Here is a 24,773-nt window from a genome sequence, read left to right on the forward strand (position 1 = left end):
TATCTCAGCTTCCTGTCTCAGACGCTAAAACCATGCTGTACTCAACGGCTAATATCTACATAACTACTAACTCTGCAAACTAACTCTTTTAGACAGAGAAAGCACACATTCTATTAGTTATTTTTAGATGATTGGTGTTCACGAAGTCTTAACAGAAAAGAATCCTCGGCTCTTGTAAAATGAGCCAGAATCCTCAAAAAAAAACCTGGCACAACTTACCTACAGGATTGAAAAAACGGCTGGCACTCAATGTGTTAACAAAAAATATATAATAATATATATATATTTTTTAATTGCCGATCGCATATTTGAGGTCAAAATCGGCCGATACAGATTGCTTACCGATCGATCGGTGCACCCCTAATCTTGAATCTCGTATTCATTTAGCCCTTTATCATAGGTCTGTCTCAAACAGACTTCACAGAGAACTGTGATTGAAGATTCTACTCAACCCTCAACTTTGACAAGTCGCCAACCATATTTTCAGTCTTTTCCTATTCTCAAAATGTAGGTTGGTTGGTAAAAGTGAAAATGTGGTAAGGAGCTGGTCGATTGGGTGTTTTGTCCGCGTCCTTCTCAAACTGTCGACCTCTTGGACGGCGAGGTGGATTCATTGCTGCTGTCACTGAAATGATAACCAATAGTTTTGTGTTTTGTTTTGTCCTGTCCTGTCCTGTCCTGTCCTGGCTGTAGGCTTCGGAGCCAACCCTGCCGGCGCGAGCCTGTTTGGGAACAAGCCAGCCGGAGGAGGCCTGGGGAGCGGACTGGGAACCGGCTTTGGAGCAGGTGCTACATGATTACACAGCATCAGACTAGGGGAGGCTCAGAGGGTGGCTGAGGGTTGGTGGTAGGTTAGGAATAGGGTAGGTTAGCGTACAGTAGATTAGGCTGTAGATGAGCTAAAGGCCCATTATGTAAGATTTTTGTCACGCTGGAGCGTCCAAATGTAACGTCCAAATGTAAACACAAACGGTCTATAAAACACATAGGCACTGCTGATATAGCGTCTGCCATCTACTAGGGTTGTCAAAAGTATCGATAGTATCGAAAAGTATCAATACTGAAAATTTGAATCGGATACAATACTCATTTGCAACAGGTATCGATAGTATCGATAGTATCAATACAAAAGATTTGAAATGGATACAATAGTCATTTGCAACACTTTTGATACCATCAGTGCTTTATTTGAATGAAAAATCACAGATTTTCCCCTCTCATTGGGTATCTGTTGCTTCAAAAAGCTAAACGTGTTGTGATGACTAGAGCAGAGGCTAAAATTTGTTCAGGTCTAGATTATGGAGAAGTGTGCGTCTGTCCGTCCATCTGTCTAACTTTATTTTTATGCCTCTTGATGTGCCTTCATCCCCCCCTTCCCGTGGTATCGAAAATGGTATCGAGTATCGATATTTTCCTGGGTATCGGTATCGAAGTAGAAATTCTAGTATCGTGACATCCCTACCATCTACACTATACAACCCCAGACACTCGTTTGCGCATACAGCACTGTAAGCAAAGACCAGGAAACACACAGTTGCAAACTGCGATACAAACGGAGACTAACCTTATTTTCACAGCCATGGCCGATTTAATTTTCCAAATCACAGTCATGGCTTGATCCAGTATATGTTGTCAAGCCTCGCAGGGTCACTCTGTCCATTTATAAACGCAGGCAGCCCAACAAGACACACACGAAAAAGCTTTATCGGAAAAAGGCCATTATCGGAATAATAAATAATAACGCAAAATGGCCATATCGGCCGATCATTTATCGGTCCGATAATTCTCGTGCATCCCTACTTGTGGTGAGTGAGAGAGCAGAGCAGGGGAGGAGGGGCGGGGCTGTGCTTCAGCGGTGCAGAGCAGACAGTGGGGAGGAGGAGGCGCAGAAAGCGCTGTTGGTAACAATGGTATCGAGGTCAGTGGTCGGTAACGATAAACTCGATACTGTAGCAGATTAGTATTGTATCCATTTCAAATGTTTGGTATCGAGCAGAGCCGTATAATAGAAGAGTTCCGACATCTCCATTCACTCCAATGGACCAGTTTTTTCCAGGAAGTAGAAACTGGAACTCTTGAGTAAAAAAAGCAGCACTGTCGAGTTGCAGCAAAATAGACAGTTTGTGATGTACTTTGAAAGGGTTTTTCATCCATTGAATCAAATTGTATTATCAGCTTTATTTTACCATGCAAAAGTAGCGCGAGACCCATTCCTGGCTGTTCATTGGCTAATGAGTCTCGCATTTTGGTCCTCCACTGACGCCACTCTCTTACTAAAGGACACTAGTATCGAGTAAGTACCGAAGTAGTAATATTTTTGACAACCCTAGTATCAGCAGTGGAAAACGTTGTGATCGTTAGATCTGTGAAGTATGAGAGAATTACATTTGTGGTTTATGTTTTACCGCACTTTCAGTTTAGTTTATGGTTTCGGGTTAAGGTCGAGGTTGTGTGGGAATGAAGTTAGTGTTGATGTTGAATGAATGTCCTCACAAGTCTATTAATACACGTGTGTGTCCAGCAGTGGGCGCAGGGCAGACGTCTCTGTTTGGGAACAGCCAGAACAAAATGGGAACCACGCTGGGAACCATGGGAGCGTTCGGAGCCACTGGGTTCAGCAGTGGAACCGGCCTGGGCTTCGGAGCACCGCAGCAGCCTGTCGGTGAGCTGGCTGGAAGCTTCTTTAGGCCCAGTTCACACCGATGATTCACAACCAAACTGTTCTAGAAAAAGTGAAACCGGTCTGAACAGACCCGTCTCATCTGTTACCCCAGCCTATTTTAACGGTAGCCAGAGCATCGCAAGCAGTTGCAACTTTCAACTTGTTGCGTTGCCAACAATCATTGATCCGAACTGGGCTTTTACTTTCCTGTTTGTCCTTGCATCATTGTATTTTTTTTTCTTTGTATTTCTTTGTGTTTGTCTAGGGCTGGGCAATATATCAATATTTTATTATTAATATCATGATGCGAGACTAGATCTCGTCTCACATTTTGGATATATAATATGGTGCTATTGCATGAGTGTTCTATTTTCCTGCTTTTAAAGGCTGCATCACAGTCAACTAAAGTGCTCTTTTATTTTCTTTTTTACTCACCAGACTGTTGTAGCTGTAGCACTTAGGCCATGTTCAGACTAGGAGGCCAAATCTGATTTGTGAACTTTAGTGACCTATTAATGATTATATCCAGATCGGTTTTACGCTCCAAGTCTGATTTGTGTCACTTGTCCCAAACCACATATGGAGGTCTGGACACAGATCCAACTTGAAAATCAGATTTGTGGCAGTGCGGACACACTCCCAAATCAGATTTGGGAAACCAATCAAGATAATGATGATTAATGACTTTATCAGCAAATGAGATTTGCCTGTAATGTGAACATGGCCTTAGTCATTATAGCCACATTCCTGCAAGCACCAATGGTCAGGGAAGGAAACCCTGTCTTAGCATTTTATTTGGATCAGTTGTTTTAATAAAAGTGCTTGCTACATCTCACATGTGGCTTTGACTTCCAACTGAACATTTACCCCACTGTTAGAAAATACCAATATGCTTTTTAGCCCATATCGCCCAGCCCATTGTGTCCCTATATTCCCTATATGTCTGTGGGGGGAAGGTGTTTATTATTCTGCGCTCTTAATTTATTATTCAAACATGACATCTCAGACTTTACTGGTCCGGGTTAGACTGAACCTTGAGGTGACCCCAATCACCCTGAGGCAGGGTGATCACCAGTGTTGGGGGTAGTAACTCATTACAAAAGTAACATATTACATGTAATATATTACTTTTAGCAGTAACTCAGTAATATAACTTATTACTTATAGGATTTCAGTAATATTATACCAGTTAATTTGTCAAGTAACTCAAGTTACAAATTGAGTTACATTTTATTAAATTAAAGCACATATTTAAAAAAGATACAAGCATTTCCTAATCAAACTGTGTGTTTTTATGCAAATAACCACTATAGATGACCATAACAAAGGAAAAGAATAACATAGAATTTTGGATTGTTTACACTGACTTCAAGGTGGTTGAAATTATTTTTCGGGATGTTCCGGGGCGGCGATGTCATTCTGCTGCTGCTGTTGTTTTGGTAAAAGTAATGCAAAAGTAGTGTAATAAGTAACGAGTTACTCTACACCGAAAGTAATATTGTAAAGTAACTTATTACTTTCAAATGAAAGTAACTAGTAATATGTAGTATATTACATTTTGAAAGTAACTTGCCCAACACTGGTGATCACATGGGAAGTAGCTCAGGGTGCGTTTGTTTTGTCCTCCAGCACTCAGCGACCCGAACGCGGCGGCCGCCCAGCAGGCCATCCTGCAGCAGCAGCTCAACGCTCTGGCCTACTCGCCGTTTGGAGACTCTCCACTCTTCAGAAACCCTCTGTCTGACCCCAAGAAGAAAGAGGAGGTGACTTTCTAATGCAATCTTCTAACAAACAATTTTTCGGACAAGTTAGGGGCCATGAAATGTACATCGAATTGCCAATTTTCCTGTATATTGCGCAGAATCTAGTGCAAATATTGTAATATTTATTAAAAAAAATTATTTTTTATTTTATTTAATGCAATATTTTATAAATATTGCAAATATCCTCAGCAGAATGAAATGGTGAGAGGAAACTGAAGTGAGAGGCCAGTTCTTTACAATGACCAATCACAACACGCCCTGTGTTCTCGCAATAACCAATCGCCACTCCGCCCTGTGTTCCGGCAGCGCCTCAAGCCGACCAATCCGGCGGCACAGAAGGCTCTGACCACGCCCACCCACTACAAGCTGACCCCGCGGCCGGCCACTCGGGTTCGACCCAAGGCGCTGACGTCGTCGGGCTCCTCCAAGTCACAGCTGTTTGACGGCCTGGACGACGACGAGCCCTCACTCACCAACGGAGCCTTCGTACCCAGGTAACCTCACCTTCGTACCCAGGTAACCTCACCTTCATACCCAGGTAACCTCACCTTCGTACCCAGGTAACCTCACCTTCGTACCCAGGTAACCTCACCTTCGTACCCAGGTAACCTCACCTTCGTACCCAGGTAACCTCACCTTCGTACCCAGGTAACCTCACCTTCGTACCCAGGTAACCTCACCTTCGTACCCAGGTAACCTCACCTTCGTACCCAGGTAACCTCACCTTCGTACCCAGGTAACCTCACCTTCGTACCCAGGTAACCTCACCTTCGTACCCAGGTAACCTCACCTTCGTACCCAGGTAACCTCACCTTCGTACCCAGGTAACCTCACCTTCGTACCCAGGTAACTTCACCTTCGTACCCAGGTAACCTCACCTTCGTACCCAGGTAACCTCACCTTCGTACCCAGGTAACCTCACCTTCGTACCCAGGTAACCTCACCTTCGTACCCAGGTAACCTCACCTTCGTACCCAGGTAACCTCACCTTCGTACCCAGGTAACCTCACCTTCGTACCCAGGTAACTTCACCTTCGTACCCAGGTAACCTCACCTTCGTACCCAGGTAACCTCACCTTCGTACCCAGGTAACCTCACCTTCGTACCCAGGTAACCTCACCTTCGTACCCAGGTAACCTCACCTTCGTACCCAGGTAACCTCACCTTCGTACCCAGGTAACCTCACCTTCGTACCCAGGTAACCTCACCGGTGCCACTGGACCCAACTCCAGAGTTTGTTTGTTTGTCATGTTTATTTCGAATATGTATGTAAACAAAACAGAGACAATATACAGGGCCTTCAAAATTACACATGTTAACAAGTCGATTGAAATAGTATTATGAAATAAAGATGAAGGGGTAACAAATATAGACATATTCAAAAAGGAGTGAGAAGAAGTATAACTTATTAACTCCCACCCCTTTTCCACAATACTAAATTATTATATTTATACTTGTATAACAACACATACTATAGAAATATCCACATATATACATATATATATATATACATGTATATGTACATACATACACACATACACATACATATACATACATAAAACACTAGTCATATAGTAATACATAACAATTATGTATATATATATGAAAATAATTGTTGTCATATATACACTATCCCATACATAGTATTCAATAATGTAACTATACTATCAAAAGATTTTTTTTTTTTTTTTTAATGTACCGTAGTTATTCATACATACAAACAAAGAGTTATTTTTAGTTTAGTTTTTATTTACACATTTTTAAATGAAAGCTCAAACAGAGAAAAATGTATACAGAAAATAAAACGTGCAGCTAAGTTAGAAACCTACTACGGGCTTATCTGAAAACCTCACCTAAAACAATAAACGATGCAAAGTGAAATATCAATCAACACGTATTTTAATTGTAAACAAAAAAACAAAGAATAAAACTAAAATCAATTCAAAAACAAAACATCACTATGTTGAAAACAAAGTTATTCTAGATTTCTAAATTCAGGATATAGGTTTTGAACATGGATAATCACATCATGTACTTAGCATTATTCTTTTGAAGTAAACTGCTAATAGCTGCAAAAAAAGGGCTGCTGAAAACCTCGCCATTTTTAACTGCAGTTTATAGTAATGGAGTTGTTTTGTAGTGCTTAAAAGTGTGTGTGTGTGTGTGTGTGTGTGTGTGTGTGTGTGTGTGTGTGTGTGTGTGTGTGTGTGTGTGTGTGTGTGTGTCACGTGTGTGTCACGTGTGTGTGGCAGAAAGAGCATCAAGAAGCTGGTGTTGAAGAACCTGAACAGCAGTCAATACAGCAGTCCAGTCAGCAAGGAGCCTGACGACCTGGCCGAGCCACCTGAGTACCCACACAACGGACACAGGTCAGAACCAGAGTACCGTAAATTCCGGACTATAAGACGCACCGGTGTATAAGCCGCGGGACCAAAATTGACTATTTTTTTCTTCTATAAGCCGCACCGGACTATAAGCCGCGGGTGTTTTGATGTTTAATTACCATATGAAAGGGTTCGTGCACAGAGAGGAATGTCGGGAAAGAGATCGCTGTTTGGGGAAGCTCCCATTTATTAACATTTCAACAAAACAAAACAAAAGTCAGGTCACTAATCCCCAGACAAAATCACACAACAATAGGCTACCGTATATGTGCAGCAAACCTGTAACCAGAGAAGTCAAGTCACTAATCCTCGTCTTCCTCTTCTTCCTGCGTACTGAAACCACCAAAGTCCTCATCTTCAGTGTCGGAAACGAACAGGTTCAGGGTGGCTTCGTCAACCACTCTCCTCTCTCCTTCAGGTGCCATGGCACGAGTCCGATACCTCACGAGTCCGACACCTCACGAGTCCGAAAAAAGAGGCTAACTTCCCCCAGACCCTAACCCAAAACCTAACCTCTCCCACCCCCACGCCTAAACCTAACATCCCCCAGACCCTAACCCAAAACCTAACCTCTCCCACCCCCACGCCTAAACCTAACCTCCCCCAGACCCTAACCCAAAACCATGAGGTGTCGGACTCGTGAGGTATCGGACTCGTGAGGTATCGGACTAGGGGGCAGTCCCCGTGGCGTCATCCTCTTCATCCCGCAGCAGTCCAGCGTTTTGGAACCCGTTGGTAATTGTGGATGTTTTCACACTCCTATAATATTCCGTGATCTTCCTTTGTGTGAATTCGCCGAAGTTTGTGATTTTCTCCTGATAGTCGGGAGGGAGTTGTTCAGTAGTTCTCCCCCGGACGGACAGTCCCTTTTGCCCAGGTTACGCGCGGCTGCTCTGTTTGATCGGCGGCTGCTCTCTTTTAATGCGAGATTGACTGCTTTCAACTTGAAAGCTGCCTCGTGTGAATTTCTGCGTACCTTCCCCATGGTAAGTGAGAGTGTTGCTTCTACTGCTCGTCTTGTTGTGAATATTCCTTGATCTTCCTTTGTGTGAATTCGCCGAAGTTTGTGATTTTCTCCTGGTAGTCGGGGGAGGGAGTTGTTGCCCGAGTGGCCGTTTGCTTACCGTAATTACCATATGTAAGTGGTCACGCACAGAGGGGATTGTCGGGAAGAGATGGCTGTTTGAGGAAGCTCCCATTTACCGTATTACAACATTTCAACAAAACAACATAACACAACACCACCGTTGTTTATTTTTACAGTGCACACAGTGTCCGCGGTGTGGTGAAAAGAGGGCAAGAGAGGAAATTAAAACAGAAGTGGATTTATAGTTAGAAAGAGTGCTAAAAAAGAGAGATTTTTTTTTTTTTTTTTTTTTTTTTTCTGAAAAAATCCATAGATAAGACGCACCGTTATATAAGCCGCAGGGGCCAAAAAACGGGAAAAAAGCCGCGGCTTATAGTCCGGAATTTACGGTACCCACACAACGGACACAGGTCAGAACCAGAGTACCCACACAACGGACACAGGTCAGAACCAGAGTACCCACACAACGGACACAGGTCAGAACCAGAGTACCCACACAACGGACACAGGTCAGAACCAGAGTACCCACACAAGGTTCGAGGTCAGAGTACCCACACAACAGACACAGGTCAGAGTACCCCCACAACAGACACAGGTCAGAGTACCCACACAACAGTAGAGCTGTGCATCTTCACTGATCTCACGATTCGATACGATTCGATTATACAAGTCAACGATTCGATTCGATTCGATTATACGATGCATCTTAAATCGAGGCATCACTTTTTCCGCAATACATGATTTATTTTTTCTCACTTTCTTTTTTCTCACTGTGTGGCTACTTTTAAAATAAAAGTGCATTTGGAATTGCATTGTATTATGATCCATAATTAAAATAAACAACTGCATGTACTTACATTCTATTTTATTTGATTATTAAATTTTTTTTTTTTTTTTTTTTTTTTTTTAAATAATCGATTTTTGATATTTGTTAATCGATTCAGAATCGTCCTATTAAGCATCGCGATGCATCTCTGAATCGATTATTTTCGACAGCTCTACACAACAGACACAGGTCAGAGTACCCCCACAACAGACACAGGTCAGAGTACCCACACAACAGACACAGGTCAGAGTACCCACACAACAGACACAGATCAGAGTACCCACACAACAGACACAGGTCAGAGTACCCACACAACAGACACAGGTCAGAGTACCCACACAACACACACAGATCAGAGTACCCACACAACAGACACAGGTAGAGTACCCACACAACACACACAGATCAGAGTACCCACACAACACACACAGATCAGAGTACCCACACAACAGACAGGTCAGAGTACCCACACAACAGACACAGGTCAGAGTACCCACACATCAGACACAGATCAGAGTACCCACACAACAGACACAGGTCAGAGTACCCACACAACAGACACAGGTCAGAGTACCCACACAACACAGACAGGTCAGAGTACCCACACATCAGACACAGGTCAGAGTACTCACACAACAGACACAGGTCAGAGTACCCACACAACACACACAGGTCAGAGTACCCACACAACAGACACAGGTCAGAGTACCCACACAACAGACACAGGTAGAGTACCCACACAACAGACACAGGTCAGAGTACCCACACAACACACACAGGTCAGAGTACCCACACAACAGACACAGGTCAGAGTACCCACACAACAGACACAGGTCAGAGTACCCACACAACAGACACAGATCAGAGTACCCACACAACAGACACAGATCAGAGTACCCACACAACGGACACAGGTCAGAGTACCCACACAACGGACACAGGTCAGAACCAGAGTACCCACACAAGGGTCGAGGTCAGAGTACCCAGACACAGGTCAGAGTACCCACACAACAGACACAGGTCAGAGTACCCACACAACAGACACAGATCAGAGTACCCACACAACAGACACAGGTCAGAGTACCCACACAACAGACACAGGTCAGAGTACCCACACAACTGACACAGGTCAGAGTACCCACACAACAGACACAGGTCAGAGTACCCACACAACAGACACAGGTAGAGTACCCACACAACAGACACAGGTAGAGTACCCACACAACAGACACAGATCAGAGTACCCACACAACAGACACAGATCAGAGTAACCACACAACAGACACAGATCAGAGTACCCACACAACAGACACAGATCAGAGTAACCACACAACAGACACAGGTAGAGTACCCACACAACACACACAGGTCAGAGTACCCACACAACAGACACAGGTCAGAGTACCCACACAACACACACAGGTCAGAGTACCCACACAACACACACAGGTCAGAGTACCCACACAACACACACAGGTCAGAGTACCCACACAACAGACACAGGTAGAGTACCCACACAACACACACAGATCAGAGTACTCACACAACAGACACAGATCAGAGTACCCACACAACAGACACAGGTCAGAGTACCCACACAACAGACACAGATCAGAGTACCCACACAACAGACACAGATCAGAGTACCCACACAACAGACACAGGTCAGAGTACCCACACAACACACACAGATCAGAGTACTCACACAACAGACACAGATCAGAGTACCCACACAACAGACACAGGTCAGAGTACCCACACAACAGACACAGATCAGAGTACTCACACAACAGACACAGATCAGAGTAACCACACAACAGACACAGATCAGAGTACCCACACAACAGACACAGGTAGAGTACCCACACATCAGACACAGATCAGAGTACCCACACAACACACACAGGTCAGAGTACCCACACAACAGACACAGGTCAGAGTACCCACACAACACACACAGGTCAGAGTACCCACACAACAGACACAGGTCAGAGTACCCACACAACAGACACAGATCAGAGTACCCACACAACAGACACAGATCAGAGTACCCACACAACACACACAGGTAGAGTACCCACACAACGGACACAGATCAGAGTACCCACACAACAGACACAGGTCAGAGTACCCACACAACAGACACAGATCAGAGTACCCACACAACAGACACAGATCAGAGTACCCACACAACAGACACAGGTCAGAGTACCCACACAACAGACACAGGTAGAGTACCCACACAACAGACACAGGTCAGAGTACCCACACAACAGACACAGGTCAGAGTACCCACACAACAGACACAGATCAGAGTACCCACACAACAGACACAGATCAGAGTACCCACACAACAGACACAGGTCAGAGTACCCACACAACAGACACAGATCAGAGTACCCACACAACAGACACAGATCAGAGTATCCACACAACAGACACAGGTCAGAGTACCCACACAACAGACACAGATCAGAGTACCCACACAACAGACACAGGTAGAGTACCCACACAACAGACACAGGTAGAGTACCCACACAACAGACACAGGTAGAGTACCCACACAACAGACACAGATCAGAGTACTCACACAACAGACACAGATCAGAGTACCCACACAACAGACACAGATCAGAGTACCCACACAACAGACACAGGTAGAGTACCCACACAACAGACACAGGTAGAGTACCCACACATCAGACACAGGTCAGAGTACCCACACAACAGACACAGGTAGAGTACCCACACATCAGACACAGGTAGAGTACCCACTAGAGATGCAGCGGTATGATTTTTTGACGGTATGATAACCTTGGAGAAAATTACCACGGTTTCACGGTATCACGGTATCGCGGACCTTTATGTATTCTTGTCAAATATGGCACAAAAAAAACATTTTTTTTTTACCATGAACAAAATGATAGTTGAATGGGGACCATGATGACAAAAATATATTTGGCAATGAAGTATGCCACAGCATAATTTAATTATTTGGCATGTTTGGATTTGGGTGCATAGGCAAATGCATGTTGAATTGTTGGCTGGTCTCTGCAGCTGTTGATGTGGATACCCCTCCGCTGGTGCCAGTACTACTGCTAGCCTAAAAAAAGAAAAAATACATGTTAATGTAACCTACATCTGTAATGACAGTTAACTGTTGCGAATGTGTGTGTGCTTGGATATATAACAGTACTATTCTTACTTATCATAAATGACGATTTATTTAATCTAATTTTATGTAAAACTAAAACACATAATATCAAATAGATGCTAATCTTTTGTAAAAATCGGATGGACACTGACTGCACTGGACACAAATGATTGTTTCACGTTGATGGCGCACACCCCCACTCACACACACCCCTCTCACACATTAGCCTCTGCCCCTGTGCTGAGCGCTTGTCTTCTTTTCCCCTTCTCTCTCACACACACACACACACTGTTTGTGCCTCAATTCACTGGCAGGTTGGAGGAGTCTTAGTTTCTACATTATTGAACGTTACTTCTCTTCAGTTCAATATGTTTTTGATAACGAGGCGCTGGCCAGCCTGGCCTACACAAGACGTGATCACTCAGTCAAGAAGTAACGTTACGTTAACGTTAGTCAGCTGATGCTAATTAGCCATGTTAACGATAGCCTATGATGAGTCATGAGTGTTTATCTTACGTTAATGTTAGCTACTCCTCAAACCTGCCGGTGGAAATGGTTTAGCGTTATGTCCGATGTGATGTATGATGAAGCAAGACAACGTTAAGTACCTTGAATTTTGCAAATGAGGACGGCTGGTGTTGATGGGCTATCATGTTTGAGGTAGGCTATTGCCTCCTAGTGCAGCCACTCTTCGCCTGCATGTCTTGCATGTTGGCTGTCCTTCCTCCTGTAAGCCCTGGCCATCCGTTTTTCTGATAACCAAAATAGTCCCACACTACCGATTTTGTCCTTTTTTGACTGGGGAAAAAGTTCGGGGGGTTCTTCACCTCTCTGGCAACCATTGTCACGCGGCACGCCACTCAAAACAATGATGACTCCTTGATGATGATAGCTGCGGTCTGCCAGCTACTGATTGCTCTCTACACACACAGGCAGCAGGGGGGAGGGGCCGCGTAACTGCACTCTGTCTCTGCAAGGGACCTGGGCACTTTCTCTCAGGGAAACAGCTGATACCGTGGAGAAGGTATGACGGCAAAATTTAGTGGTTTTGATACCGTGGCTTTTTCAAACCACGGTATACCTTCAAACCGGAAACCGCTGCATCCCTAGTACCCACACAACAGACACAGATCAGAGTACCCACACAACAGACACAGGTAGAGTACCCACACAACAGACACAGATCAGAGTACCCACACAACAGACACAGGTAGAGTACCCACACATCAGACACAGGTCAGAGTACCCACACATCAGACACAGGTCAGAGTACCCACACAACAGACACAGGTCAGAGTACCCACACATCAGACACAGGTCAGAGTACCCACACAACAGACACAGGTCAGAGTACCCACACATCAGACACAGGTCAGAGTACCCACACATCAGACACAGGTCAGAGTACCCACACAACAGACACAGGTCAGAGTACCCACACATCAGACACAGGTCAGAGTATCCACACAACAGACAGATCAGAGTACCCACACAACAGACACAGGTAGAGTACCCACACAACAGACACAGGTCAGAGTACCCACACAACAGACACAGATCAGAGTACCCACACAACAGACACAGGTAGAGTACCCACACAACACACACAGGTAGAGTACCCACACAACAGACACAGGTCAGAGTACCCACACAACAGACACAGATCAGAGTACCCACACAACAGACACAGGTCAGAGTACCCACACAACAGACACAGGTCAGAGTACCCACACAACAGACACAGATCAGAGTACCCACACAACAGACACAGGTCAGAGTACCCACACAACAGACAGGTCAGAGTACCCACACAACAGACACAGGTCAGAGTACCCACACAACAGACAGGTCAGAGTACCCACACAACAGACACAGGTCAGAGTACCCACACAACAGACAGGTCAGAGTACCCACACAACAGACAGGTCAGAGTACCCACACAACAGACACAGGTCAGAGTACCCACACAACAGACACAGCCCTGCACTACAGTAGCAGTAATAACATGAGTTGTTACATAGAGTACTGCAGGAATGAGTTAGGAAAACATGGCTGCTAACACTTCTGGCTTATAGGTGTAAAAGACAATGGAAGTTTGTATGGGAATTTCGGCTCTGTGTTTAACAAAAGTTTATGAAATAGCAAAGTTTGCGTTCAGCAAGATAATCTTCACAAATGAGGACCACTTTTATGAATTTTGAAGCGTTTTCTGAAGATCACGTTTAAAAAAAACCTAGAGCCATATGAAATCCGCTTTATTTTTTCCAAATTCCATTTGATTTTTTCCCAAATTTATTTTTTTCCGTTACATTTTTTTCTGAATTCTGTGTTTTGCTTTTTATGCTCATTTTACAAGTGGGGATGAATAAATGTCCACAATTTTTAATAAGATATAACAGTCTTTTTACTAGTGTTGCACTATTAATCGCAGTCGCGATGTCAGCACGTGCAATTACATAACCGCAAAAGGGTGCGATTATTTTTTATTTTTTTAACGTCTGTGTGTGTGTGTGTGTGCCTCCTCTAACTAACATTACACTAACATTATATTAGTAATCCAATTATATTATCATACTCTTATGACCTGTGTTGTCCTGCCTGCAGCCACATGGAGGAGGAGGAGGTGCGTGAGGAGGCGGGGCCCGACCCGGAGGTGACTCAGTTCTACGTCAACCCCATCGCCAAGCCCCTCCCCCAGGGCCAGGGCCGCGCCCCTGCCAGCCTGCAGGACACCATCACTGACCTCAACATGCACAAAGGAGCCAGGAACGCCCTGGAGGTGAGGAGGCTTGGGCCCATTTTCAATAACAAAGAAATATCGCAAATCTATTTATTTTTTGGTAGAAACTAACGTTATATTACTTGGCACTGCAGGTGCTTTGTATCTAGCTGAATTCATACACCTGTGAGTAAAGTATAGAAACTCACTTTACACTGGCCTGATAAGGGGACATTGTAGTAGTACTATAAGAGAATATTATATATATTATATATTATATACCATTCTACCTCCCCCCCTCCCTCCCCAGGATTTATTTTCCTGCTCACCCCAAAGTTTCAATAAACCTTTATGGCATATTATTACAATACAACAATACTAGTGTTGACAGTAATAGAATATGCCAAATCATTCAAAACAATAAGCATTTTGCTTTTAGGAGCATCGTGCCAGCGTGCAGCGCTGTTCCAAAACGTGTCAACGTGTGTCATTGCCTGGGAAACGCACATCCCATAATACAACTGTTCGCATCGCATCCCATAATAGTATGATGATACTTGGGATGCCATTGTGATCACGTAGGTTCCGACTGGTAATTAGTAACATCGTTCCGATTGTAACAACAATAATATGTCACTCACAAGTATTTAAAGGAACACTCCGCCCATTTTCAACCAGCTTTGTATCATTAGAACATCAGTAGTATATCAGAAAACTGTAAACGGTTTTGAAGTCTGTTTAATTTGACAGTTATTGAGTGTTAAAGTGTGGACCACACTAACTCAAATTAATAACTCATTAACTCAAATCAACTCTCAATAACTGTCAAACTAGATGAATGATGAATAGTTTGACAGTTATTGAGAGTTGATTTGAGTTAATGAGTTATTCATTTGAGTTAGTGTGGACCAGTGATGTCACTGGTCCACACTTTAACACTCAATAACTGTCAAATTAAATGAGACTTCAAAACCGTTTACAGTTTTCTGATATACTACTGATGTTCGAATGATACAAAGCTGGTTGAAAATGGGCAGAGTGTTCCTTTAAACTTGTGAGTGTATTTATTTTGTGTATATTTTGATGTTTGCTGCTGTACATATTTTTTGGCATGTTAAAACGAGGTTGCCACTGTGGCAACCAAAGGCCAAGAAATGGTTGCCCTTTTTTTTTGGTTGCCCGGGGCCACCGGGCATCCGTTAATGTTGAGCCCTGAGGTGTCCTCTTTTTCACAGCTTAATGTTGGCAGGTGTGTGTGTGTGTGTGTGTGTGTGTGTGTGTGTGTGTGTCCGTTTTGAACCAGCTAGTAGCCTTATATTGTCATTTCATTAAAAAAAATATGCAATTTTTTTGTCCGCACTACTGTGCTTCACCACCGCTGCTACAACTCCATCCTAGGCGGAACAAACACCGTTAAGATTATTCCTGTCTATTTGACTGTGTGTGTCCAGCTGAGCAGCGAGGAGGTGTCGGCCTCTCTGGGCGAGGAGGAGTCACTGCAGGAGGAGAGAGAGGAGGAGGAGCAGCCTGACGGCCAGCAGTCTCCACACCCTGCAGGTCAGACACACACACTGCAGACGCGCAATGCTATGACAACTGCTGCAACTAACCATTCTTTTCTCCATTGGATCGATTCGTTTGGTCTATAAAATGCCATAAAATGTCATAGCTGTTGGAACTGAAAGTTTATGCTATATCAGCAGTTTCCAACCTTTTCCCACTCATGGCCCACTTGAAAATTTCAGTACGGAGGCCAAATAATGTGTTCTCAGAGCAAAGTAAAGTAGCTACATGTTGTGTAAAGTAGCTACATGTTGTGTAAAGTAGCTACATGTTGTGAAACATTCTCTCTGTCAGGTATCGTGCTGAGCCGTGTGGGCTACTACACCATCCCCTCCATGGAGGAGCTGGCAGAGATGGTGGATGAGAGTGGGGAGTGTGTGGTGGAGAACTTCACCGTGGGCAGGAAAGGTAACGCGCTCTCTCTCGCCACACGGTGGTGGTTGTGTGTCGGTGGCCGATAGAGCCGACAAACGAACCATCCACAAAATCAGATCAAATGCATCAGAATCTTCTTGTAGGAGTGGTAATTTCCCACCTCGTTATGCATACGAGGCCTGATTGGACGGCCGGCTCATCGCTGTGCTCTGATTGGCCCTCACAGGCTATGGCTCGATCTTCTTACCTGGCGAGGTGAAGCTGAGCGGACTGAACCTGGATGACATCGTCCACTTCAGACGCAAGGAGGTCATCGTCTACCCAGATGACAAGAAGAAGCCCGCCCAGGGGGAGGGGCTTAACAGGTGAGTGACAGGTCATCATCTACCTTACCTAGAGCCATATTAACACATTCACTGCCAGCCATTTTTTTTTTACTGTAGGTAGCTTCTGCCAAGCCGTTTTTTGAGGATTCTGGCTCATTTTACAAGAGCCGAGGATAATTTTCTGCTTGGACTTTGTGAACACGAAGTTCACAAAAGTACTAATAGAATGTGTGCTTTCTCTGTCTAAAAGAGTTAGTTTGTAGAGTTAGTAGTTATGTAGATATTAGCCGTTGAGTACAGCATGGTTTCAGCGTGTGAGACAGGAAGCTGAGATAATCGCAGTTTTGTGAAATTCAATCAAACAGGCAGAACAGTCACTTTAACCATTTATTTTTGGCATCAGTGAGAGATCAGACATCTGAACAATATAGTTCTGAACACCCTCTCCTTTAAACTCCTCCCTCCGTGGGCGTGTCTGGTGGCGTTTGTCACAAGCCAGTTTCTCCTGCCTGTCTGAGCAGTGAGCAGCCTCCCTCTCTGGCGGCCCCTCGTCGGCGAGTGTGGCGAGTGTGGACTGTGGATGGGACTCAATCGTTTCTTGGATTTTCGGTTGAGAGCTTTGATGAAGCTTTGTGCGATTCTAGGCTTTATGCTGCCCACCCAGTCTATTTTTGGAACCCCACACCGTTGTGCGCCGGTGTGCAGCAGCGTGAAAGCGTTTTCGCCTACAGTATTAGAATGAGGCTCGTTCGTTTCTGGGTTTTCGGAATGCGTGCGATTCTGGCCTTTCTGCGGGTGTTTCAAAGTGTGTTTCACCCATAATCTATTATGCAAATTTGCAATCCCCCACGCCAGCACCGCTCTCCGCTCTCTGTGTGCTGCTGCTGGCGCGGCCGCTCTCAGGCGAGTCTGGTGACTGATGACTGTAAAATCGCCAAGCCATTTCCTTGAGAATGGCTTGCTCCCGCGGCTCTTTTTGGTTGGCTTTCTCTCTGTCGGGAGAGCACTGTCGCCACTTAGTTGGTCGGTAAAATAGATTATACACATTCAATACTTCCAATATTTTTATAGGAGACGTGGGGGACATTGATCCACGTAGCACCGTCAAAAAAAAAAACATTTTTTTTTTTGACGAGTCAACTCGTCATTGGCAGTGAACGGTTGGATTGTGTTTGACGAGTCAACTCGTCATTGGCAGTGAACGTGTTAAATCGGTTTTATTTTTTCCAAATTCCATACATTTTTTTCCTAAATTAATTTTTCCCCCGTTTAAATTTGTTTAAATTCTGTTTTGCTTTATACACTTGTTTTTACCATCAGAAATAGTGTATAATGAGTGGGGGGGGGGGGGGGGACAATAACAACAAAGCGTAGATTGCTGATTTGAGCGTTGATTATGAGATGTGTCGCTAACGTTAGTTCCTTTTGAGAAAGATTGTCTCCACGGGCGTCTGAAAAGTTGTCTCGAGTCAGATGTAGCCATGAGTTGTGAGGCAGCCAGTGTTGTGACTGAGCGTCCAAGCTAACGTCAGTACGTCTGTGAGGACAGTGGAGGAGTTTGTTTCATTCTGCCCCCTCTTGTCTCTATGACCCTACGGTTAAAGCATAGACTCCTGCTTACTTTAAAACTTTTATTATCAACATACAGTACATAATAACGTAACATTCGCTCTAGTCTAGTGATCATGATGAGAATATCCGACTGGTGTCTCACTGTTATTGTCCCCCGGAACAACATGCATTAGTAGGAACTAACAATCCTATTGTTGTGGAGCTTTTTTTTCTTCTTCTTTTTTACGGTGTCACCGGCAACACCGGTGTTGTCACGTGTTTATTACCCGGTGGGAAAATGTCCGCACCGTGGCATGCCTAGTCGTCGGTTCGATCCCCGGGACCGGCAGGATAAATCTGGGTGGGGAAAGTGAAAAGGCAGCGCTTGCCCCTCCCTCATTACCACCACTGAGGTGCCCTTGAGCAAGGCTCTTAACCCCAACCGCTCCAGTGGAGCTGCTCAGTGGCCAGCAGATCAGACTGTGGTTGTACTGGTCAGCTTCCAGGTATGAATGTGTGTGTGAATGTGAACAGGGCACTCCTGAAAAAGAGAGCATTGCTCTCAGTGAGACTCCCCCTGTATAAATAAAGGTTAGTCGAACTGAACCCGTTGGTCACGTTGTGCGTCGCAGTCCGTTTCAGACTGAAAACACAATTTGTCTGAGATGACAAGTTGAGAGGCGGGTCATAGTATCATGTCGATGATTTGATTTGACAATTCTGTCGACTGGCTTTGGCATTGGTCAATCATGGCGTGTTCCACCCCCAAATTGAGTGGGATTCAGCGTGTTGTCGTGCTACGCGAGTGGGATCCGCGGAGTACCAGGCAGCCAGCTGCTTCGAGCGGAGCGAGCGGACAATCCGATGAATGGGTGCTGCCCGCCCGCCTGGAATCTCCGAGGGCAGACCCCTGACTACCACGCTCTCAAGCGCGCGCCTTTTACGCTATTTCTGTAAATACGATATCCCTGGAATGCGCGTTTTAACGAGCCAGTTACATTTCTTTGCATTCTTAGAGATTATAGTTTTTGTTTTTTGTTCATGTTTCTAACAATTGGCCAAGTTAGTACCGTAGTTAGTTTATGGGATAGGAATTCTGCCAGATGACAGGCACTAGGCGCCATTTTCTACTTCATTTGGAAGAGAAAATTATCCTGAAATGAAGATTTGATTGACAGCTGCATGTCGTGATAGGATTGGTTGAAATGGGGATAGTACTAGGTGACGTCAGCAAACTGTACATTACTGTTATCAATGAAATCTTGAAAAATGAACTTTTGATGTGAAAAAGTGTGAAAAACTAAAGAAATTAGATTGCTGTGATTTGTTTTGCATACATGATTAAATAGGTGCACTGCATACCCAGGTATTTGAACTAAAAGAAAAGAAAAGTCATTCTTGGGTTCAGCTCGACTCGAAAGTACTCCACGCCCGGGGGGGAGGGGCTCAACAGGTGACTGACAGCAGCAGGAGGAAGAAGTCTCATGGTCCTTGTGACTCAGGGAATGGATTATTAGTAGTAGTACTGCAGCTACATGACATGACATAGTCTCTTAAAACAGACGGTTGGCTCTCGCTATTTTCTAATGCTTCCGCCTACACGTCTGTAATTCGGGCCCGGAAGGGGATAGGGCGATGATCCGCTCGTATTTCTCCAATTACCGACATCGGTTCAAACTTACTCTGGTCTGAAGCGTTTTTTCCCCCTAACTTCCTTTGTCCATCATGTTCTGTGGGCGTGAATTACAGACTGTTTATGGTGCGTTCACAGAATGTTGAAGAGACAGTCTGGCTTGAGGGACATGACATGAGGTCATTTACTGTAGCAGACACTTTTGTCCAGGTGACCAAAACCGTAGTCGAACCTGTATCAGACTAAGGGATACTCAATTTTCTTTGCCCCGGGGGCCACTTTTGTCAAATGATAGGAGTTAATAAACAAACATTAATATATATAAATGTTTCTGTAGCGGTGTCAGCCGGAGTTTAGTCTGACAATTTTGTGTAGATCGTAAGTTAGGTTAACTTAAGTTAGTTAAGTAAATATAAGTGCCTGGGTGGCGAGCAGACAACGATATTTGACAATTTAGCTGGAGCTCAGTCAAATGTTATTTCACGTTATTTTTCATTGTGAATTAGAAAATAGTTGTGTGTGGGGGGGGGGGGGGGTATCACTAAGCTAAACCTTCAGTTGGAATAAGCAGCTATACAGAAGACCTGGATGTTAGCACTTCCGTTTCCCTCATCTAAAAGTCAATGGGATTTTGGTACGGGGATTTGGGTTAAATGCTGTCCATGTAACTAATCAAATGTAACCCCCTCCCCCCTCCTCCTCCCAGGCGGGCAGAGGTGACCCTGGACGGCGTGTGGCCCAACGACAAGACGACCTGCAGTCAGATCAAGAGCCCCGAGCGTCTGGCCGACATGAACTACGAGGGCCGTCTGGAGAACGCCTCACGCAGACAGGGCGCACGCTTCAAGGAGTACCGCCCCGAGAGCGGCTCCTGGGTGTTCGAGGTGGGCCAGAGTCATCTGCAGCTCGGCTTATTTTATTCTTAATTTTTTTTATATATATTTTTATTCAAGAAAAGGTATTGTTTTCTCACAAATATTGACGAGCATCCCCCCCCAGCCCACCCCCACCCCTATACTGCCAACACAAAAATAGTTTCCGAAAGACTTATCTAATACAACTGCCAAGATAAACTATCAGAATACAAAACAAGAACAAACAGTGCAATACAATAAAATCAGCACACATGAGGAAACAATATATACTGTATATATATATATATATATATATATATATATATATATATATATATTAGGGGTGTCACAATATATCGTCCCACGAAATTTCGCGATAGTAAAACGTCACGATATGTATCGTTGAGATGAAATCTCATATCGTGAAAAAAAAAAAAAAATTTTTTTTTTTTTCAAAAGTAGACAAAGAAACGTCTTTGTTTGTTGAAGTTCAATGTGTGGAAAGTAGTTCAGTTGAACAAGTCTCTGAAGAGACACATGAGAAGTTATACAGGAGAGAAACCATTCAATTGAGTTTCTGGCAAAACTGTTTACTTGACAGGAAAAACTGAAGATGCATAAAAAATAGACTAAGAAAAGTCTTGTTGTTTGAGTTTGAAGAAAAACTGAAGATGCATAATGAGAATTTATACTGCTGAGAAACCTTTTAGTTCAAAGCAAATCTAAGTGACGGTGTAACTCATTCTATTTCAAGATAAGCCTTATCTCCAATCTCATGTTTTTTCTAGTTGTTATTGTAATAACAATTTCCCACAACAGCATGTTTTGTATTTGTGCATTTCAAATAAAATACTACTTTTCCAGTCATATATTGTCATTATTCAAGTTTAAAAAAATATTGTTAAAATCGTATCGTATCGTATCGTTATCGTGAACCCAGTATCGTGATACGTATCGTATCGTGAACTGAGTGTATCGTGACACCCCTAATATATATATATATATATATATGTATATGTGTATATATATATACTATATATATATATATATATATATATATATTAGCGGTGTCACGGTACACAAAAGTCACGGTTCGGTACGTACCTCGGTTTTGGGGTCACGGTTCGGTACGAATACGGCACGGTACAATGGCGGAAAAGCAAAAAAAAACAATTCTTTTCATTTTTTATTGAACCTTGGGCATTCCTTTTGAACAGGCAGTAGTACTAGTTCACTAGTATGAGTTTCCACTCTGCTACTGCCTCTTGTAGCTTCTCAGCTAGGTGTGCTGTTCATGCACAGGTCTCGTTAGAAGAACAGGATTCTTCATTTCCCACTCACTGTCGATGTAGTGTGCGGTGACGGTGAGGTAGCTTTCAGTAGCACGGGATTACACCCCCTACAGTTCAACTAATGCAACATCTGGAGACACATAACCATTTACACCCCCTACAGTTCAACTCTCCCACACCAACTGAGAAAACACCCTCTTAAAGTCAACTAAAATATGTAGTCCAAAAAATAAAAGCTGACAGTCCTGTACAAATAAACATGGCAAACAAATAAAAAGACAAAACAAATGACTGACTCCTTCCCTTTTCTACTCAGGTCGCCCATTTCTCCAAATATGGCCTGCAGGACTCTGACGAAGACGAGGAAGTCCCGCTCAAAGCGGACCCCAAGAAGCTGAAGACCATGACATCACTTCCTCCCGCCTTCCCCCCCTCCCAGCAGCAGGTGGCGCCACAGGCTCAGGTAGAGCAGCCCGTTCACTGACACAGCCTGGGCTAAAGGGGCAGTTCACTCATTAACGCATCAGAAATGCCATCAGTGCTTAATGCTGCAGACTAGCTCTGGGTGTGAAACAGTTAAACGTCCCACAGCTACAAAACACGCTAATTCATAATCTGACTTAATCCCACACGCACAATATTTAAAGGTCCATTCCGTAGATTTGGGGAAGAAATAAATGTGCACAGTGTTCTTTTATTACCAATGAGTGAATGCTCCGTTACGCAACTTAAAACATTTATTATTGAAAGATATTCCATATTCCAGACTGAAATGTTATAACAGAAGTGGAGTATTGGCCAGAATGACATGAACATTTAGACACTTATTCAGCGGGTATCTTGCATGTGTTGTTCAGGTGCACTGTAAAAACTTTTTTTTTTAAGTAACCGGTAGGCCAGTAGGCGGAGAAATAGCCGGCTGCTGGGGTTTGGGGAACTCCCTGTATACTCAGTTATCTAAATCAAATCTAGGGGAGACTTGTGGCCCTGCTTGGGTAGCGATAGAGAAAGAGCTGGTAGAGCCCTTCTCGATGCAAGCTTTCCTCACTCAGGAGGGGAAATACCCTATTCATAGCTTTCAAGGGGCGTTACGTGCTGCCGGGAACGCCCACCTGGCGGTCAAAAAAAAACTTGTTCATTCCGTTGCCTGCGAGTCGCCCACCTGGCGTTACAATAATGATTAATACCCCATTAACGTTACTTGAGCTTACCTTTGATGAAATGTTGGCTGCAAAAACGTGTGTACTTTGATGGTAGAAAAAAAAGCCAGTTTTTTTTGCCCTCCCCAGCGACTGAACCACGTCGCACAAATCCACAACCACCTCCTTTCTTTCTCCGACGGGATTCTGTAAAACACAAGCCAGGCGTGTCTCCTCGTCGGTTTAGTGCAACCGATAGCACAACAGGTAGGCTATCCGGCACTTTGGCTGAACAAACAGCGTGAGTCGACTCGCAGGCAACGGAATCAACAAGTTTTTTTTTTACCGCCAGGTGGGCGTTCCCGGCAGCACGTAACGCCCCTTGAAAGCTATGAATAGCCTAGTTCCTCATTGCGTGGCTCGCAAGACGCTGGCGGCTCTCGAAGCTTTAGTTGGCAGCTCTAAGAAATTGCAAAAAAAAAAAAAAAATTTGATTCCCCCCCCCTGCTCTCCCCAAAATTTCAATTAACCTTTATGGCATATTATTACAATACAACAATACTGGTGTTGACAGTAATAGAAGGTGCCAAATCATTCAAAACAATAAGCATTTTGCTTTTAGGAGTATTGTGCCAGCGTGCAGCACTGTTCCAAAACGTGTCAACGTGTCGTTGCCTGGGAAACGCACATCCCATAATACAACTGTTTGCATCGCATCCCATAACAGTATGATGATACTTGGGATGCCATTGCGAACATAGATGTGAACAGGTTAGCTAAAAGTTTAGCGTCACCAGCGACGGCCCCCACCGATGCGGTCGTGGTACGTTTCGAAATCCCTCCAGGCCCGAAAGATTTTCTAGGGGAAACGTGTGTGTGTGTGTGTGTGTGTGTGTGCGCGTGTGTGTGTGTGCGCGTGTGCGTGCGTGTGCATGTGTGTGTGTGTGTGGAAAACAATAAAACACAAAAAAATGGTAGGCAGATGTGCTTGGTTGGGGTGGCTTTTGGTGTTTTGTGGTAAAAGTGGCTCTCCTATTGACTTTGTCCTGCCAGTGCGGCTCTCATCGAAGAAATAGTGAGGATCACTGGTCTATAGAAACCTGGTATTGGCATTTTCTAGAGACAGCTGGAGAAGAGCTCATCAGACCTGTAATATGAATTATTACCATACTAAGGGCTCATCAATATAACATAACAAGTCCCTAAAAATCAATAAGAAATATATTATGTGGGAAAACTGGGTGAGAGCAGGTATAATGCTAATAGAAGAGCGGTTGTGGCTCAGGAGGTAGAGCGGGTCGTCCACTAATCAGAAGATCGGTGGTTCGATCCCCGGCTCCTCCGAGTCCACATGTCGAAGTGTCCTTGGGCAAGACACTGAACCCCAAATTGCTCCCGGTGGCTGTGCCACTGGCAACCTGCCGCCTTCGGTGTGTGAATGGGTG

At 44.2% G+C, this 24,773-nt stretch overlaps 1 protein-coding gene across 5 annotated transcripts in view; it reads left to right on the plus strand.

Annotated features, from left to right (window-relative positions):
• nup98 (nucleoporin 98 and 96 precursor) overlaps positions 1–24,773 on the plus strand; it is an 84,707-nt gene that overhangs the window by 26,225 nt on the left and 33,709 nt on the right. For all 5 annotated transcript variants that reach the window (XM_083662496.1, XM_083662498.1, XM_083662499.1 and 2 more), the window contains exons 11-21: positions 694–786; positions 2,525–2,662; positions 4,292–4,425; positions 4,732–4,919; positions 6,678–6,794; positions 14,481–14,655; positions 16,047–16,152; positions 16,453–16,566; positions 16,760–16,898; positions 20,750–20,927; positions 22,506–22,652. In XM_083662496.1, the coding sequence (XP_083518622.1) occupies positions 694–786; positions 2,525–2,662; positions 4,292–4,425; positions 4,732–4,919; positions 6,678–6,794; positions 14,481–14,655; positions 16,047–16,152; positions 16,453–16,566; positions 16,760–16,898; positions 20,750–20,927; positions 22,506–22,652 (1,529 nt within the window). The remainder of the gene's footprint in view (positions 1–693; positions 787–2,524; positions 2,663–4,291; positions 4,426–4,731; positions 4,920–6,677; positions 6,795–14,480; positions 14,656–16,046; positions 16,153–16,452; positions 16,567–16,759; positions 16,899–20,749; positions 20,928–22,505; positions 22,653–24,773) is intronic.

Source organism: Poromitra crassiceps (genome assembly GCF_964638095.1).
Source record: "Poromitra crassiceps genome assembly, chromosome: 29".
NCBI classification, from domain to species: Eukaryota; Metazoa; Chordata; class Actinopteri; order Beryciformes; family Melamphaidae; genus Poromitra; species Poromitra crassiceps.